Below are 20,558 nucleotides of genomic sequence, written 5' to 3' on the forward strand. Positions count from 1 at the left end.
CTTCTATAACAGGCCTCTCCTTGTACAGTGATTTGTGTGTGTGTGCGCGCTCGTGGTTCTCAGTATGTCTTGGCCTCCTGCTCTCATGTCTTAGCTAATTCATCCCTCCACAAACCTCAGATTGAAAAGGTTTCGGTGATTTAGGTTTCCATTCAGAAGTCTCCCTGAGCAGAACGTTAATTTGGACCTTTTTTCCCTCGCTGGCATTTCAAAGTATTCTCAGTTTTCAATTTTGAGTGACTCATCTAAGACACTGCAGTCCACCCACCAGTGAACTGTGTGTTAAACACTTGGTTCATAAGTTTAGACAGACTTGACAGGAGCTGCTCGCCTCACATGCTCCTTCGCTGGAGAGAGACATCCCACTGCTGACGCTGCCGTTCGGGAGCCAAGTGACATTTTCGAAAAATGATCCTGACGTCAAAGAAGACGCGTCGGTGTTGAGTGCACAGTGACCTTTTTGTCTCTGTGTGTGTGTATGTTGGTAGGAATCCAGTGTGTATCAGCGCAGTGGAGCAGTGACAGGGGAGGAGACTGTGCGTTACCCCCCTTCCTCTTCCTCGTCCTCAACCCTTCTTTTTTCACCAGCCAGGCCCCTTTTTACGTCTCCACACCCTTTCTGGATTGGACCGAACGGATCGCACTGCACTGGACTGGACTGGACCGGGCAACACGTTGTTGACCTGTGCAGGGCAGGGCTGTCCCGCTCTGGGACCCTTTGACTGTCAGCAGCCTCACTGACACTCCCCATCCACATGCTGACATCCATCCTGCCTGGAACAGATGCAGGGCGGCGTGATGGGCACATGCACACACCTCACCTAGTAGCACCGCACGCCTCAAACACAGTGGAGCCTCATGCGTCACAACTTTGCATAAGGTTCATAAGAACCGACTGCATGTGGTGGGAAGTTGCATAAGGAGGATGTGCTGAAATAGTTACAAAATTGTCATTAAATACATTTCCTAATGAATAGATGTCCAGAAAGCAAAAGTGACTTTCATTAAGAAAAAACTCCAATCTATATCTAAAAGGACATATTTCTCGCTACTAATACAAAAACAATGAACTACTCTCTCTTGGTATAACTTCCTCTTTTCCAAACAGAACAATGATATCACTCGACGGATCAAAAGGATATTTGCATGTACATTTCTATATCATACCTCTTCCTCTGTGTGTACGGCTTACTCCATTGTGTATCAGCACGGAAAATTAATTGAGAACAGTTCTGATAGTCCATCACTTCAGTCCTTTATTAAGCAAAAATGCAAAACATCCTCATGCTCAAGCCTCGAAAAGCTAATCTTTAGTTTTAGCTGCTTTTTCATTGTTTTTACCTCCTAAACAAAACACAGTACCTTCAGATCAGGAACTGTTTTTTTTATGATGTTTAGTTTTCTCATGGTGACGTCCACAGAAGTCTTGTTTTGTCTAACACAACAGTCCAAAAGACAAAGCTATTCAGTGTATTATCATGTTTGACTAAGATAAGAAGTCAGTCAGTAATAAGCCAGTTAAATTTCTATTCAAAAACTCCTGTTCATTTTGTGACAAATGGATTAATTAACTTTAATGGGAAACTTGTGTAAACAAAACAATTTTCCACAACTAATTAAAAATAATCATCCGTTGTTTCCGGAGAGACACATGCACAGTATAAATATACACATCCGTGCTGGGAACGTCACCTCCTGCTAATTAATAAATACCTCTTTTCCAACAAACACGTCTATATGTAAACTGGAAAAGCTGAAGTCACTGACTGGACGTTCTCTGCATTCACCACTTCCCTCTGTTGTTTCTACTTGGGGCCGAGACTGGGTTTTCCAAAGGTGTAATTCTGTGGCCAGTAGAGGTGTGTTTTGGTCGCCTGTGACATGTTCTCTTGCTGTGGGTTTGGTTTTATTTGGGAAAGGGAGTGATTTGGTCCGCAGTGTTTTTGGTAGCTCACTTGAATGTTTTTCTGCGGTCGCAGTGGAGCAGTTTGCAGCTCGCTGTAAAAGAGTTAGCAGATCACAGTGTAACGGCAGCGATGTTGACATGAGTTAAGTGTCAGAGTAATTGTGCGGTCTGTTCTGCACATGGCTTTCTATAAAGTTAAGCGCCCAGAATAATATATGCATGTGTATATGTTAACTGATGGGCATGCGGGGGCTGGTGTCAGATCTTAGCTCCCACACTGCATTCGACGGACGACGTGCATAAATGTCTAAGTAATCAGTCAGTCACCAATAAATCAATCATGCATGTCAACCAGATGACTGGTTTTTGGCTGGTATTGTCCACCATAATGATTGGTTAATCCCACCAATCAATACATGGTAAAAAAAAAAAAAAAGAAAAGATAATCAATACATTCACACGTCAGAGGCCGTTCCTCAGCACAAAGAGTGATCAAGCCTGGGCCCAGAAGATTAAAACCACATAATCCTCATTACAATGTGGCTTTCTTTGGACAGGAGCGTGATTGAAATTTGTTTTGAAAATGCTATTTCAGGCTTTGGGTGCTGATGACTCATGTTGCAGACCTGTGTTTGTTGAGACCTAACCCCCACCCCCACCCTCATCCTCATTCCCATCCCCATCCCCCCCCTGTGGCAATGGAAAGAGCTGGAGTATTTTTCCAGCACCAGCAGTTAGAAATTCCCATCGCTACAGAAGGTGTGTTTGTGTTTTTTAGTAAAAAAAAAAAGAAAAAAGAAAAGGACTGACAGGAAAAGATGGGGCTCCTGTTCAGCTTTGCCCTGATTGTTGTGCAAAACTGCCAGTTGGGTTACACACACACACACACACATTATAGTGAAAGCCGCCATTGAGAGCAGCTACAGTAGGCTTCAGTAGTTTCTGGGACAGTCGGGTAGTCATCTCCACAGGCAGGTTTGTAAACCCCCTTGTTATCCTGTGTGTGTGTTGCCCTAATTGCCAATCTGCGGCTGCTTCCTTTACCGTAAATGCTCTGGGCTACTGTAGGCTACTGCACTGGATCCAGACAAATGGAGACTTATTTCTCTGCACTGTGCCTCATAAAAGTCCTGTTATAGCCGACGTGGTGGTTGTGTATGTGTGTGTGTGTGTGTGTGTGTGGGGGGGGGGGCGGGGGGGGTTGTGTGTGAATTGTGCAGGCAAGGCGCCAGAACTGCAAAGGGCACTCGCAGCGAGTCACGTGTTTTGATGATAAATTTTAATCATCCACTTGCTACGTCCTCACATCATTGTACTACTTACTGTAAACCGAGTGTGTCTGCCCATGACTTGTCTGTATCTGTGTAGTCGGGGGCCGGATTGCGAGGCTTTGACTCATGCTGTAGGAAAAAAGGTCAGTGACTGTGTGTGTCTGTGTGTCGTCTCTCATTCTGCTGCCTGCCTCTGGATGCTGCGTCTGATTTATTCCTGCCTTAATTCATTTGACATTTATACCTCCAACAAATGTCTGCACTCTGCGGCTGCTGAAAGAAAAGTAGTTCTTTATCGTTCATCATGACCTACCTACTATATTAGCAAAATAGATCAGCATTGTTGCCATAGCAATAGCCTCTTCTTCGTTTTCTTGGGGAGAGTGACTTGATTTGCTTAAAGTTTGAGCTCCATTAGGACGATGTCAGTCTTTTAATGTTCACCGTTCCCCACTTGTTGACAGTTACAGTGTATTATTATTACAGGGACTGAGAGGAGATGGGTCTATTTTTTTCCTCACTGCATTTACAGCTCCGCCTACATTTTACACGTTTATCACATTCTTACTGCTGGCACATCTCCTGCTTCCTATTTAAACCCACCCACTCAGCCTATAATACTTTTTCTCATTACCCCCCATATTCTTGCCACTCATGTGCAACTCTCTGTCAGTTTTCTGCTTCCACTACAGTAGGCTATGACTTTCATCCACACTTTCCAGCCATCTGCTGCCCCCCTCCCTCATCCTCTTTAACAACCTCTCAGTCTCTGCCCGTCTTATTCTGCGTCCAAAATCGCATGGTCCTAATCTGTGGGAGCTGGTGAAATCCTCCCACTTAGTGTGGGAGACATGTCAGTGTGCCTGCTGTGCCCACTGGCCTGATTTAGGAGGAGAGGACAAACCTAACAAGATGACTTACCCCGAGCCCCCCGCCCCTGGGAAGCCATGATACCAGTGAAACTTGAGGCGCCACTAATTCTCAAACAACACAACATGGCTAACGGAGAGATTGACAAAGAGAACGTGACAGGTTATGATAACGGAGTATGACGAGAAATAGATGAATATAGATTTGTAATCTGGGGCCAGATGCTACTCTCTGTGATTGCATAGCTGTTGATCCTTCTGTCCTTGTGATTGTGTGTGTGTGCGTGTGTCTGTAATAGTAATATACCCTACCCTGTGGTGAACAGTTAGTTGGAGCCTTGCGGGAAATCTGCTGATTGTCAGAGATTGAGGATCTGTGCTACTGTAGATCCTGGAGCAGCTGTTGTTGTACTGACACCATCATTTCCTCTCTCAGCTTTTATTAACTTTCTCAGTGTGTGTATGCCAGATAGATCCTGTTAAAATGATGCTCAACCCGCTCTTTCATGTCTTTATTTCTTCTTTCAAGTTAGTTCTGCAACAATAGGTCTATTGATTAAAAAAAAGATCAATAGAAAATTAATTGGCAACTATTCTGACAACAATAGTATAAATAGCATAAATGTTAAATGTTTCCTTTTTGTAGCTTCTCAACTGAGGATTTACATGATGTCATCCATGATATTCACTATCATGTGAGACAAAGTAAAGGACAGGACTGATGGTTGTTAAAAGTTTGTGGATTTGTTTTTCACTGATCTCTGCTGCTGCATTTAACCCAAATTCAGTCTGTCATGATGGATTTCTCTATTGATAAGTTTTGATAACGTGGAGAAAAGAATCAAAACATCCACAGCAGCTCCAGCGTGATGTCTCCTCTCATCAACTGAATGCTTTGCATGATCCATAGAGTCATACTGTATGTTGTTTCTAAACCAGGGCTACAGTAAGCGCACAACTTCTGTCTTATTAATCCTTATCCCGGCTCTGTCAGGTTTCATTCACAGACACATCATGCGTTAATGTTCACATATAAGTCTGACACCTCACAGTGCTTGAAAAATGTGCATTAAAGTCTTTGTGGTTCTCAGTGGATTGCTGTCTCTCTGGTTTTTAACTGTTGGGGTTATAATCACTGGGAAGCAAATCAAGGTCAGAGCACTCATTACTGTCTCCTGCTGCACGGGGAGGGTAGAGACAGGGTGAGGTGAGAGGACAGGAGGATGTGTGGAGGTTGACATGTTTTGCTAAAACTAATAGTGACAGTCGACCTCACTGTTATCTCCACCGCTCTCTCTCCTAGCTGCTGTTGTCTTTTCGCTGTCTCCCTGTTTTTTGCTCTGTTTTCTTTATCTGGACGGATCGAGCACTGAGGCATGCACAGTATGTGTGCGCCCGGCTGTGAGAGTTTAGAAGTTAAGTGGCTCGATGTCCATTAGAAATATAGGAGTCATTAGATGAGAGACTGCTCCACTAACAGACTGCTAGAACCAGATCAATACGGTAGCTATACATCGGGGTTGAGAGAGAGAGCAAAAACAAATACATGGACTCAGGCAGAAAGAGAGGAGCAGGGTGACTCTAACGCAGACAGAGAAACTGGGAAATTTGATGGTGATATGGGAATAATGAGGTGCCATACTCAGAAAAAGTGTCACTGGGTTTCAGCTCTGTCTTGGTGGGGAACTTGGGGGGGGTTGGTTGATGTGATAGGAGCAGGGATGTCAGCTCAGACTCACCAGGGGTTGGTGTGCACGGAGGAGACCTGATTGACTGGCTGCCTGGCTGGGAAGACTCTGCTGAATCTGAATGATCTGTCTCCCAGACAGCACCGGGGCGAGAGCACTGTACTCAAGGGATGATGGGTAATAAATGACTCTGAGGGGGTCGCCTCAGGGCTGACAGTGACTGACAGCCAGCTAGGTTTGTGCAGTTTTTGTGTGAGTGTGTGTTTTTGGTTTGTATCCCTCATGGGTGTTTGAGTAAAAGGAAGGAAGAGCGAAGAACATTTGTTCCCAAAATGAGGCAAAATAACAGCTGCTGTCTCGTATTAGGGAGTCTGCCATCAAAGTTAATGAAATTATGATGCAAATTTTGGGACTGTTTGGGGATGAAATAAGTTATTTTGTTAGGATTATTTACATTTCAGGCAAGGCAAGGTAAAGGACAGAAGCTGTAGGACAGTTTTCAGAAGACATCTAGCAGAGAACAGCACTTGTCCACAAGAACTACATCTAGTAACCACCTGAGGGCTCTGATTGGTCTAGAATATAATGGGGAAGTAAACCATTAATTGCTTTGTAGACTTTGAAGTTCAGTTTGTATTAAACTGGAATGCAATATTAGATATTTCCCATGATTTGATTTTTAAATTGCAAAATGCTGTAGGCTATTTATTTTAAAAGCTATTGATTGATAAAATAGATATTCTGACCTATTTTAAGTGTGAGCGAGTACTGAACATATAACTATCAAATTTAAAGTAGGTTAGGCTGTTTTTTGTTTTGTTATTGTTTTTCTTCAATTTAACATTGGAGAAGGTTGAAGTTTTTGTGAAATGAATAAGAGTCCCACACAGCCATGCTTACAGCTAGGCGCAGCAGTGCCATCATGAATGCTATCAATATGCTGCTAACCGTATGCTGATGTGTAGCAGCTGCACTCTTTAGCATGTTCATGTCTTCATTTAGCGTGTTAGCATGTTAACATGTTCTAATTAGCACTAAATTAATAGACCAGCTAAGGTTGATGAGAATGTCATTATTATTTGACAATTATTTTGTTGCCCAATTATGAGATGTTAGATGGAAAACTCCCCAGAGGAACATTCATCCTGAGGGGACTTCCGTATTTATATCTAATTTCATGGCAGTTAGAGATTGAATAGTTGTTTAGACAAGTTACTAAAAACACCGGACTGATTTGCCAACCATGCATGTTGCAAATGTAAAAAAAAAAAAAAAAAGTACCAGTTCAGTACAGCTGCACTACCTGCATGGCTAAAACGAAAGTTACAGACTAACTACGGTTCCTTGCATCCTGGATTCATAGGAATCCTGTATCCTCACAGAGAGGTGCGAAGTGTGCAACCAAAACTCAGGTGTGATATCGACACAAGTATCAAAGTATAGGCCCTAGTGCTCATCCTTGCAAGTTAAAACATGTCAAGCTTCATAATTTGACTGAGTTTCAGAAAGTATTTTATAAACAGAGCTCCAAGCGTTTACATTATCGCGGCTCAGAGAAAATCTAAAAGCAAAAAAAAAAAGGTGAAAGCACTCGAGCTCAGACACACAGACATATACTATACACTGCTTTTATGACATAACACAGATTCCTTAGGTTTTTCTCCTCTGACTGTGTCGCCAGATACTTGACAAGGCCTCGTGTTCTTTAGGAGAGAGGGTGAGAGTATAAGTTTCGAATATGTCCCTGTCACATACCTGAAGGTATCTGGATATTTCTGCAAGTTAAGTACACACACAGCTGTCCACTTCACTGTGTTTATAATAGCTTGTAATGCAGTTTTTCAAGTTACAACTAAATTTTACCATGCTTTCTGCTGTTTGTTCTGTTCACTTCCTAAAAGCGAGTTACATCACTAACAGGTAAGATGACAATTAAGTGATTTGTGATTTGGTTTTTCCTAATTGAAGGAGGTGTAATGAGTAATTCTGGCTAGCGTCTGCAGAGAAAGGTTGTCAGGGCAGCAGACGGGTGCGGTGGTGGTGGTGATAATATTTGTAATTCCTGTCTAATTGTCCTATTCATCCATCCCGTAGTAACCGGCAGGAAGCAAATGAAATTCATGAGCTCAGATTAGTCGTCTCTTGTGCACTTTCACAAAAACCCTCTTAAAATTACAGTTACAATATTAATCCCATCGCTCCAGATCCTTCAGAGTCCAAACCAATTAGCTGGCTGACCCGTAGTTTTAAACACTGTTGTGGTTATGTCAGCTTCGAAGCAATGACAGCATCTGTGATAAGGGCGAAGCTGCTGGCCAGCTGTAACAACTGGTCGGTCTCCACAATGACACACACGCACATACACACACACAGTCGCGTCACTTTGGCCCCGGGAGGAGTTAGTTGGATCAGGTTTGGCAAGTGAACAGACAAGGTGCAGCTCCTCGAATGCACCTGAGAAAGGATAGGTGAATATGAGTGTGTATGTGTGTGTCTGGGTGTGGGTTATGATGCAGGACCGAGCTTTGAAGGACTTTGGAGGGTGTGAGTGTGTGTGTCTTTGTCATAAAGACTAGTCTCGGTTGCACACGCGCACTGGGAGGGCAGGATTTGTTTTGATATTAACTGTGTGAGAGATTTTCCACTTACTTGTTCTTTGGACTTTGGATATGTGAAACTGAAGAGTTGGAGGCAAGGTAACGTTCGCTAACCAGCTCCCTTGTTTTTTTCTATTCTGATTTGTTGTAAACTTAAATGACAGTGAACTCTTGTGACAACTTGTCACTGGGATATGATATAATATAATATATATATTAAGATATAATAAGTTATTTACTTGTTTGTGTTCTGAGTCTGACTGTGTGTGTGTTCCCTGTGTGCCGGTTGACGGTTGATGTGTGGTGTCATTTTTTATTTTTTGCTTTGTGTGGTTGTAATTAAGAGAGACTGTGTGTGTCAGCTCTTCTCGCACACTGCTGTGTCGTCAAGTTCCTGTTTGGTAGTTGGGAGTTTCATACGGGGGCCCAGGTTTTCCTCTCGGGTAACCATGGCTGCGCTCAGTTACCATAGGTACCGGCGGCCCCTATGTGTCCGTCGTCTTTTCACTGCTGTTTGTTTTTCCCAGGAGCGACCCCAGCCAGTCTTAGGTCAAAGAGTTCCTCACCAGGCAGTGCTCTCTAGCTGAAGGACGTGCTTGTCCATTTGATCATAGGTCAAGGTTTTTCCTGCTCTGACTCATGACCCACGAGTCATCGCTGGTTTAGGGATGGTAATAACAGAAACCACAGCAAGACATTCACAATATTTCTGTTGCTAGGGACCAAATTAAGGGCAGTCACATAATATATGTAATAAGAACATAAAACCTATCCGCAAAACATGGATTTTGAAGAAAACACAGTTTTACATTTTCATCCTCTGTATTCTCTGGAGTTGTGGTAGATGTTTGTGAGCCTCATCTTTTCCCTCTGCCTGCTCTTATTCCCTTTTTGGTGCAGAGATGGTGGGAAAGCCTGCAGCGTGCCACATGGGGCAGACAGTGTAACAGGACTCATTACAGACTGAATTCTCTCCTTCCACCGCCTCAAGCACTGCTCAAAAACACCACATTAGATGTGCCAGGGCTCTTGTGGGGGCTCGGTGCAATTTCCAACTGTAGATCAAATCCCTGAGCGCAGAGGAGCGGAGACGTGTGGCTGTATTTATGCTTAGTTGTTGTCATAATGTGCAGGGAGACATCACTCATCAGATAACAATGCCAAAAACACAGAAAGTGGTCGGAGCACATTCAGTTCACACACACAAAAAATACTGTGATTGTTACAAATCCCAGATTTGTTTTCTCTTGACCGAAATTCAAAATTTCATGTATCCACAAATGACCACACAGGCTCACATTATAACTTCCATCCTGTGTGTTGCCTCTGAGGGTCAGCAGGGCTGTGTCTGTCTCCAGTTATCAATCTCTCTTTTCAATATATTAAAAAAGGGCAATGCATTGTTGTGCATAACCATCAGATCATTTCTGTTTTGTCACCACTTTATTTTTTCAACACTTCCTGTAACAGAGAAATATTCTGAGCTCTGTTTGTCACAAGAGAAGTTAAAACAACAACAACATGTGGGACATAAAACAACATAAAACAATGAGTCTAGGGATCTTTTTGATTTTTCTTTTTGTCAGCAAATTCCATTGAAAGATCAAAACAAGCACTAACCACAACTGTGGATTTAGTCATTAGCTTGTTGTACCATAAAGCTAAATTGTTGTTCAGGTGCTATTAGAAACACACCAGTGAACCGCACAGATAGATGCGTTTCATCATCATTACTGTAATGTTGCTCATTAGCTTGCTTTTGCAAATCTGCAGCAGAAAATGGTCCCGGAGAAACACAGTTTGAGTAACGCTTGCTTAAAACTACACATCAACTTTAAATTTCATCCTTCCTGATTAATAAAAGAAGATACTTGCAATTTACATCTTTGGCAGGAGTTAATGAGTTTACCACTTTTGGTTTGTGTGGGTCATTTTATAAATATCCTTGACAAAACCTAAATCAAATCAAATCAAAGCAATTTAAGCACATTTAAAAACAATCAAGGTTGACTGGGAAAACATAAAAGTTTTAAGATTGGCCTTGAAGGCGGTTGCAGAGGAATAACATCTGATTCAGATGGGTAAGCTTCGGGGCTGCAACAGCCTAAACAGCTAAATTACAGCCTTGTCCTTTAAATCAAAGTGCCTTACATAAAAAACAAATGCAGTGAAATGCAGTCCGCTATCTTCCAAAGACCAATCAGACTGATCGACCCAACTCTGCATTGTCCATCACAGGGCAGTGGAAACTTATCTGTGATGCAGCGTTCACACTCTTTATTAGGCTGCTTTCTCTCTCTCTCTCTCTCTCTCACACACACACACACACACACACACACACACACAAGCAACCTATTTACAGGCAGTGTCCAGAGAAGATTAGATGTAGTCAGTCAGATACAGGCCTATCAGAGAGCGTGAGAGAAACCAATACCAGAGCCTGTGCAGCTCTGAGTCTGCTGCCTCAGGGCTGGAGTCAGGATCGATGCTGCAGAGCTTCTCTTCTCCTCTCCTCTCCTCTCCTCTCCTCTCCGGTCCCCCCGCTCTCTGTCTGAGGGCACCGTCCTCAACTCAAGGTCACTCACCTACAGTGCTGCACACCACCGCAATGCTGTACCGGGATTTACGCCGTATACTCGTTGTGCATGTGCGTGTCTAGAAAGATCGATCGATAGCTGATATTGTCTTTCTTGTTGTCTCTCTCCTCTCCAGACCTCCCTGCCTCCTCTCCTCTGCAGTACCAGTGTGGATCCGTGGACTACCCGTGCTCTCCACGGCTGGCAAAGAAAGGTCCCATCCCCAAACCATGTCACGACAGGCCTGCCATCAAACCCCGGCCCCAGCCCTCCACCTCACCCAGACCGCCAACCGCACAGAAACCTCAAGGTAAAAAAAAAACACGGCGACAGACTTTGGCCCCCTTCAAGGCCACTTTTGACACAGGGGCCATCATTATAATTGAAAGGTGCAGCCGGATCAGCCCCCTTGCCATTGAGCTGTCGTTTATTCTGCTCTGACAACACATGGTGTGTGTCAGCTGTCTGGCCTCACTCTGTCACTCACACGGCTCAGTAGGTCGCCTCAGCAGGAGCGGCTGCTGTAAAGCAGAGCAGCGGCTCCCAAGTGTTTGTGTTTGGGCATCATTTGACTTGAAGAACGCTAAATATAAAAAAAACATGTGTTACGTTTAGGGAATTACTGAGAAACATACCAGGACATTTCACTTTAGACTTGGCCTCAATATTTAAAAGGCTCATTACCATTCAAAGTTTTTTTTTTTTTTTTTTTTGAGAGATGTTTCCAGAATGATCCAGATCCAGATCATCTAAATATCACCAGGGCTTGTCTGTGATGTTAATTTGATTAATATTTTAATACAAACAAATGGTTCACCAACAAAAAGGATGTTGGAAAGTGTTTAAACTGTTTCCTCATTTCGTTTTGATTGTGATGGAGGAGAACATTCATTGGTGCAAAACATAAACAGGGCTGCAACTAAAGATTTTTTGCAGGATCAATTTATCTTCCAATTATTTTCCTCATTATTGTTTTATCCATAATGTGATTTCCATAATTGTCATGTTAATATAACAGTGACCCCTAATTATGTTCTGTATCGGCTCTCAGGATGAATTATCTCTGGAATAAAGGCGCTATCGAAATGAATTACCAACAAGAATTTAAAGGATTTTTAAAAATGAAAATAGAAGAAGGTAATTTAGTCACTGAATGTAGGAAATACTTTAATCAGAATGAACTACCAGTGATGGTAAAAGGACAAGGGAACTCATCATATCGTGACTTTTTCTACTGAGCTTATTGGTGGTGCGTTTTAGTATGTACAGTATTTCCCACCTGACAGGATGAACTTCCTCTCCACAACGTTTTATTCCACTCACAGTTTATCCTGAGAGAGCAGCACTCTGGCAGGGAAGTAATAACTCGGGAGCAGGAAATTTTGGGGGACAGGAACTAAAATTGGAACTAAAAAGTTCCCTCTGGTCAAAACTCAGGTTCAGTAACGCCCTCTGAAGGTTTTTGGAAAAAGAAAAAACCCTGTGGTCACAAAATGTTGAAGCATGTAACTACACGATTATACAAAGGCACCTTGTGCTGTTTGCACATTCCTTTGCTGCTAGTTTATAAAAGTCTTTCACTTTAGTCACTTGTTCAGCTCCTGCTTTCATTTCTAACACTATGACAGAAACAAGGTGATAGGTTGACAAAAGTTGTTGTGACTGATAATCAATTTTTCACTCAATCCATTGTACTATAGGTAAAACCATGTCTTTACTGAATGTCTTTTATCATTTCATATATGGTTGATTCAGTATTTCTGCTTTTTGATATTTTTAATAATTTTAATTTTAATAATTTTACACTAAATGATCGTTGTTGATTATTATTGTTCCTCTTTTCTGTACAGTAGGTCTTTCTACCTCACTAGTAGAATTCTGAATTTATTATGAATGATTACTTAAGAGGTATCCTGTATTTTTACCATTTATATCCATCAAGTGACAGATGTAAGTAAGTTTAGAAAATAGACCAAATTTAGAAATTAAACAATGGAAACCTTCCTGTCCTTTCTCCTTGGTTTATCACGACACTGTAGTAGTGTAGTAGTCTCTGCAGCCTCTGCTCCGTATTATCTGACAGTGACACACAGACACAGAGGAAGTGCTCGAATTAACAAGTGTAACATCTCATCACATTTCCTGGTTCAGACATTTAGGTTTCCAAAAATGCAAATGCAACCGGCTCGACAGTCAAATTGCCCAATGTGTGCAGGCACGCATGAATGCTCTGTGCATTTTGAAGGGAGCTCTGTCCTTTTTTTTCTGTCTGTGCTTTCTTTTAACTGTAACTGTGGTGACTTTTTACACACAGATCTCAGCATCCTGTTCTCAAATCAGGAAGTTGGCCGATGTCTGAGGCTCAGAGCTGGTCTCGCTCGGCACGGCTGCTATATTGTCTCTCTTTTAAACTGTATTTTTCTTTTCTGTTTGGAGTTTTGTCTTGAGGATTTACGAGGAAACAAGCAGGCTTAGCTCATGGACCCAGCCATGGAGGTTTTCTCACTGGGATTTATACGCGTCACCTGATTTTGTTTTTGTGAATGTCTGGAGTCCTCATGCGTCTCTCTCGCTCTGCTCTTCTCGCCTCGTCTGGACTTCTGCATCTGTAGTGCCCCCTAAACCTGCGCACCTGCTCGCCCTTGGGCAAGACAAGAAACCCAAGAGGATCCCCCCAGCGCCCTGCAGGCCTCTGCCAGCGCCCCCTCCTCCACCGAAACCAAAGCCCACTCTAACGCCTCCTGGCCCGGGAGCACAGCCGCAGAGAGAGGCCCAGAAGGTCGGGCTGCTCATCGAGAGGTTTGAGAATTCAAAGTAAGGCGTCATCTGGAAAAAATCTGTTATCACAAATCTTGCTTTGCTTTGGTTGGTCAGATACGTTGTTTGCTGTGTTAACGTGTGTGGTGGTGTTCAAAGAGAAATTTAATTTTGTCTACTTATACTGTATGTGTTTCATTTCATTTCATTTATTGGATCTCCATTAGCACCAGCACATTAGCATACAGTAGCTATTTTTCCTGGAGTCCAAACATTAAGTCAAAATTGTCTACTATATTCTTCCATCAAGTCCATCAAGGAAAAAACAAAACAAAAACAGCTAATACAGTCACAACACATAGATACAATCATACAGTAGACGCAGACATACATATACTGTAACACAAGACATAATACACCACTTGTACAATACAATTAAGAATCCATAAATAAATACATGCAAGGGGAAAACAATATAGCAAAACATACAAACAGATACCAAAATAGTAATCTCACAGGACAGGGAAGAGAACAGGCACTACATCATATAACATATACCAACTCCCTCATGTGCACCTGCACAATTTAACTACTGCTACTAAATACTGTTTCTCATGTGATCTGCTTGAATGTTATTGCTTAAGGATAAAACCTGAGAAACCTTTTAATAAACCTTCTATATTATCATTGTATTTCCAGTGGGAAACAACAGAAACACAGATTCTTCAGGGGTTTTTTTAGAGAAGGTGTGACTGTGCCTTTTGTTTTCCCAGGGTCCCCATCCTGGGGGTGCTCCCACGGTCCCAGCTGCACCTGTGTCTGAGAATGGACTCTGCGTCTGACATCAGCTCCTCCTGTGGCCAGGACACCACAGCAGCCAAAGTTGCAGGAGACTCCTCCTCCCCTGTGGACAAACTTGCACTCGGCTCCTCCGAACGGACTGACGAGGTCTCTGACCTTCCCTGTCTGGCCGCCATGCGCATCGACGGCTCGGATGACGCCGCGCTGGACGATTTGCATGCGGAGGATGACATCACGCACGGCATCAGTTGCCTTGGCGATGTGGAGCGGGAGGAAGGCTCCTCCCACGAGCTCCTGCACAATCCGGACTCCTCGGAGCAGAACGGGAAGATTCCCAACCGGGACAGTGGCATCGACAGCCCGTCGTGCACCGCAGAGGGGGAAGTGTTCCCCAACGAGGACGCCATCGACGAGGAGGACCATTACGACAGTGTCACTGAAACGGAGAGTGTGTCCTACTGTGTTACCCTGGGCAACAAGCGAGACTCAACGCAGGATGAGGACAGTGACTTGGATGAGGGGAGCAGTGGGGAGATGCACTCTCTGACAGACACACAGACTGGCTATCTGACAGATCCATCCTCAGAGGCGTTCAAAGTGAGTACCTCGCATGCTTAAGCCTCATCAAGTCATAACCATAAACCTGAACGACCATAATTTAAAGTCTGAATAACCCCGCCTTTACCTCCAAGGTGGTCATTAGTGTCTCCCCGTTCCCTCAATCCCCTCACCTTCACTTTTTAATCTATATTTCATATTGCATCATAATGTTCAGGAACCTTTAATGGCATGTTTGATTTGAGCTTTAAAAGCTTCATCTCAGACAGCCAGACTGTCTTTCATGTTGCGGAAAAAGTGGCTTGTATCTATTATTATCCCGGGCCTGAGTGAAGAATTTCAAAGAATACTTCTGCATGAAACGTTAGACACTGCTACAGCCTCGGTTTGCTGCTCACCGGTGGCCGACCCGCCTCTAAAAGCAGCTCTGCTGTTACATAAAAGGATGAATACCTGCCCAAAAGCTGTAACAGGAGCTTATGAGGGCCGCTGGATGAAAGAGTCTCCCAACAGAAGTCTCAGTTTCCTCTTGTCCTTCAGTTTGACTATTGATTGTAAACAACACGGATACCTCAAAGAGAGAACATACTCTTCCTGGTGGTGGCCTATATATACAGTACTGCACCAGTGCTTCATATATTGAAAACCAATAGTTTCCGATTATCAGGGTAAAAAGCTTAAAATATCCTGGCACACCAGAGAGGATGAGACTCTGAGGGTGATGATGACAGGAAGATGAAACGGTGTCAAATGAGAAAAGACAAAAGCTCAGACAAACCGTAGATGTTCAGACAGTGCAGCAGAGTTTCAGTGATGTAGACCTAAATAGCAACATCTTTTTCCAAGTTGCCGCATAACACACACCCTGAACTCAACCGAATGTGAGATGAATACACAAAAAACAGGCGGCCTCTGCTGCTGACCGCCCACACCCTCGGTCTTTTGGGGAAAGGTATCTCTGCTCTCCAGTGCTTCCTGATCCCAACCCTGCTGTGCACAGGAAGGGTGTGTGTGGTGTTATGTGTGTGTGCATGGCTGTGCTCGTCTTTCTGTGTTTATGACTTCACAAAATGTCTCTGACGCTACAGCCGACATGTTGATGGTTATATGACAGAGGATGTGGGTTTTTCAGTGATGCATATTGCGAGATGATAAGAGACTGAAAGAAAAAGACAAGTTTTTGAACCTTCCTTTTTGCAAGATATGAACATTTTGGAGTTTCACTTTTGTTTGTATGGTATTAGCCGGTAACCTAAGATTTTATACAGCATACTCCCATCCGTGCTGTGTGTGTGTGTGTGTATGCGAGTGCAAGTGTGTGTTTGTGGGAGACAGCTGTTGTGAAACCTGCTTTGTTGCAATAGCCGCAGTGTTTCGCGACTCTGATGTGTCTTCTGTGTCACTGACGTGAACTTTGGTCAGCAACAGCATATTTCTACTTCGCACAATCTTTTTGTCATTGTCAAGTCATAATGAGAGAAAAGACGCAGCTCACCGGTTTCGCTGGATGGGATTAAAACGTACATTGGTGAGGTTTCATAGGTTACCACTGCTGACCTCAACCATTGACTAAAATAGAGCTTTGTGAACATCGGCTGTGTACGCTGCAGATGTTGCCTAAACCATAATACGTCTGCTAATAGTTCAGAGTTTTCCGAATAGTCAACACCAATAAGTTAATCATCCCTGTGTTGTCAAAGCCTGATACAGGTTATTTCACCATTGCATTGGTTGATGTGTTCCTTTAATAATGTGAATATGGGAACTGGAGTTTATTTTGAGTGAATCCCAACATGCACCATTGTGTTGTTTGAGTAAAAGTGGCAAAAAAAAAATACAAAGAGCCTTTTTTTAAAGATAAAATATATTTGTGAATCCTTATTAACATCTACATCTTCAGTACAAATGGCCTGAAAGCTAAGAGAGATATGGATCAGCTTGAGCTATTTGGGTTTTCTGTGTCACATACCAACCTACAGTATAATGACTGTCTTTTATCAGTGTAAGAAAACAAAAGTTTCAATAATTAATACCATGTTGATATTCAAGTCATTTTGATTGATTGTATGGGATCACCCGGTTTTTACTTTATTGATTCTTTCATTTAAACAATTTTTGATTGCCTAGAAAACAATAGATAGATGGGGAAAAAAATGAATGTAGAGATGAAACAACAAGTTGATTAGTTGACAGATTGACAGATGAAACAAAAAAACCCATTCCCTTTGAACTGTTATTTCAAAAGATGTCAGTCACTCTGTGGGTGAAGCTTTTCTAATGTGCAGATTTGCAGCTTATCTGTGTCATAAATCCCCAAATGCTTTTGTTGCAGCCCAATATAAATAAACTATGTGTTCAACATAAAGCCTAGAATAAGTAAATATAGTTTAAAAAGTATAAACAGTGAATAATAGCTACCGGTTACTGAATGAAATAATGATAATGTATTTTTAAGAATTGCAGATGTTGCTGTTCAGACTAGAAGGAACTGCTGCACTGAATCCCCCAGAGAGTCGGTGAAGATAGAACAATATTTTTCAGTCATCAGTTTAATGTGAACCTCATTTTCCCAGCTTGAAGGCACACCGTGACCTCAGCTGTACCAAAGTCATTGAGTTAATAAGGAAGCAAATGTCACAGCAAGTGGTGCAGTGCTTTACTGAAGGTACATGGATGTAGGACAGCAGCTGTAACTGGGACACAACACAGAGGCCACATGGCTGAAGAAAAGCATTGAAAAAACAGCCCTAAAAAAAGCCAGTGATATCTGTTTTAATGCAGTCTGTGTCTGTCTGTTACAGTAAATACTCAATTTATAGCATAGCAAAAAACATTTCATTTTAAAAACACAATGATACAGGCAGATTAAAGTTGAAACGGGGAAGGCAGCTTTGCATTGTGCTCTTTTTTTTAATCGACTGTGTTGAATAATGATGTGGAGCTTGTTTGAACTTCCATGACCGTGGAGCGTGCTTTTATTTTGAAAAACATTCTGAAAACTTCTCAAATACCAAAGAAACCGAAAGTTTCCCCAGAAATACATTGGTATTTAAGTGTTTATCTGCTCTTTGTTTGCCGCCTCAGACATAATCCCTGTTGTTTGTTTGTTCCCCTCAGTGCTCAGAGGCTCAGAAGCTCCTGAACATCGCCAAAGAGCTTCTCCAAACTGAAGAGGCCTACGTCAAAAGACTCAACCTCCTCGACCAGGTAGCGCTTTTCCCGACCTCTTCTCTCATCGGCGGCTTTGTGTTGTGTGATTTGTGTGTGTGTTTGTGTGTGGATGTGGATGTGGATGTGGATGTGGATGTGTTTGGCCCAAATATCAGTGGCCTGAGAGTCAGTGGTGATTGAGATCAGGGCTGAGCTGGATTAAAACCAGCACTGTGATCCACTGGACAACAACCCTTCCTCTGTTGACTGGATTACTCAGAGCAGTGTAAGCATGATCATGTGAGAAAATGTGTGTGTGTAGATGTGTTTGTGTTTGTGTGTGTGTGTGTGTGTGTGTGTGTGTGTGTGTGTGTGTGTGTGTGTGTGTGCGTGTGTGTGGTTTATATTTATAGATGTGCAGCATGAATGTGAGCATACGCATCAACTGTGTGTGTCTTTTTAAAGAAACACATGCTTCGTGTGTGTTGCAGTTTGTGTGTGTGTGTGTGTGTTGCAGTGTCATGGCCTCACACTGACTGCTCTACAACTATTTGTGTATAAATCCTGTGGATTAAAGATGTGTGTTTCCTGACTCCTAGCTGGGTTTATAATTAGACAGCGTGATGGGCCTGGCGATGCTGCCCAGCTTTAGTCATCCAGAGGAGGAGGAGGAGGAGAAGTCATTTTGTTTTAACACATAAAATACACACAGATTAATTGAAATGTGAATTATGCAAACAATAGAGTGCCGAAGGGGAAGCAGGAAGTAACGGCACCATGGGTCCTTCATTTGGAAAAAGTCTCCATACAAGTGAACGGGAGTCCAAGTTTTATTTCGTGATCCGTTTGAATTGTGCCATGAGAAAAAAATATGAGCTCTATCTGTTTAAAACACCCGTTTCATGCCGAGAAATCAGCAGTTTGTTGTAAAACTGTTGTAAAATAAAATTCCAAAGAATCCGTAACCAGAAAGACTAGAGGTCGCATAGGTGACGTCACACACCAACTGCCGCCCTTTCCCGTGTCAGTTGGTGATGTATTTTTTGTGGGACACCAGATTTGTAGTCCGCAGAGCGTCGTCACACAAAATACATTCTTCTGTTGCCGTTTTACGATAAACTGCTGATTTCTCGGCATGAAACGTGATGTTTTAAACAGGTAGAGGACATATTTTTTTCGCATGGCACAATTCAATCGGATCACGAAATAAAACTTTGACTCCCGTTCACTTGCATGGAGAGTTTTTCCGAATTAAGGACCCATGGCGCCGTTACTTCCTGCTTCCGCTTCGGCACTCTATGCTGTGGACCCCAGTAAGACTAGCAGTGCTTTAGGTTCACAGCTAATGGGGATCCTTACAGTGTTATTCTTAATGAATAGTACTTGATAAAAAACTAAATCCTATACTGTAAAATACTTTTTTGTTTTAATTCCCACAGTTAAAATGATGCCAGATTAATTTGTGATTGTGACATCCACACACTTCAGTTTGGCAAACTGGTGCAGCTTTAAGATTACGCAGAGCTTTGATTTAAGCTTATTTATTTATTAAAGCTTTGTTAAAAGGGTTTTCCATGGAGTTTTTCCTCAGTCGATGTAAGGGTCTAAGGACAGAGGATGTTGTTATGATGCCATGTAAAGCCCTTTGAGACAAACTGTTTGTAAAAACGGGCTATACAAATAAAATTGCCTTGCCTTGCCTTGCCTTGCCTTTGTTTGATCTCGCCTGTGGTCAAAAAACCCAAACACATTCAATGGAAACGAAGAAGAACAGGATATAGAAGTGAAGTGAATTTTCAATAATCAATCGACTGTTTCTGGTCTAAGTTCATAAGCCACCTCCTCTAAAATTCCCCTAATCTCACATAAGAGTCATGAGTCAAGAGTCTTATCCTGGTTTTCGTAACTGGGTCATCATCTTTGTTTCAGCCTGTTTGTGTTGAGACTCTGTGTTTGTGATGAGACTCGACTCCCGGTGGTTTGACTCTTCTTCCTCTTTGCTCGGCTCATGTGGTGGAGGAGATCCGCCTCTGCCCTATCACAGAGCAGATATGGTTTAGTCGCTACTGAGGGCAGAGGACCGTCACTGTTAACTTCCTGTTTTTGACGCACCACTTTCACACCATGGAAACAATAGTGCCCATCCGTTGTTGTGACTGGGAGGGAAGCGTAAGGTGAAGGAGGTCGTTGGGGGGGGGGGGAGACATCCTGACTTGGACCCCAACCAGAAATGGATGCTACATTTGTTGTAATGCAACACACAGTCGCTTTTTTTTTTTTTTTTAGCTTTCAGACACCTCCTCCTGTCTGTTTAACCCACAAACCCTTTTTTGAGATTCACAACTCAACAGTTTTACCATCAGGGTAATTTTCTCACGCTTGACA

General features: G+C 42.7%; 1 protein-coding gene across 2 annotated transcripts in view; it reads left to right on the forward strand.

Annotated features, from left to right (window-relative positions):
- Positions 1 to 20,558, forward strand: part of fgd (faciogenital dysplasia) — a 57,076-nt gene that overhangs the window by 22,410 nt on the left and 14,108 nt on the right. For both annotated transcript variants that reach the window (XM_085782662.1, XM_085782663.1), the window contains exons 2-5: positions 11,044 to 11,217; positions 13,520 to 13,721; positions 14,438 to 15,062; positions 18,141 to 18,230. In XM_085782662.1, the coding sequence (XP_085638788.1) occupies positions 11,044 to 11,217; positions 13,520 to 13,721; positions 14,438 to 15,062; positions 18,141 to 18,230 (1,091 nt within the window). The remainder of the gene's footprint in view (positions 1 to 11,043; positions 11,218 to 13,519; positions 13,722 to 14,437; positions 15,063 to 18,140; positions 18,231 to 20,558) is intronic.

Source organism: Trachurus japonicus, chromosome 7 (genome assembly GCF_045865225.1).
Source record: "Trachurus japonicus isolate A0001 chromosome 7, Traja_1.0".
Taxonomy (NCBI): domain Eukaryota; kingdom Metazoa; phylum Chordata; class Actinopteri; order Carangiformes; family Carangidae; genus Trachurus; species Trachurus japonicus.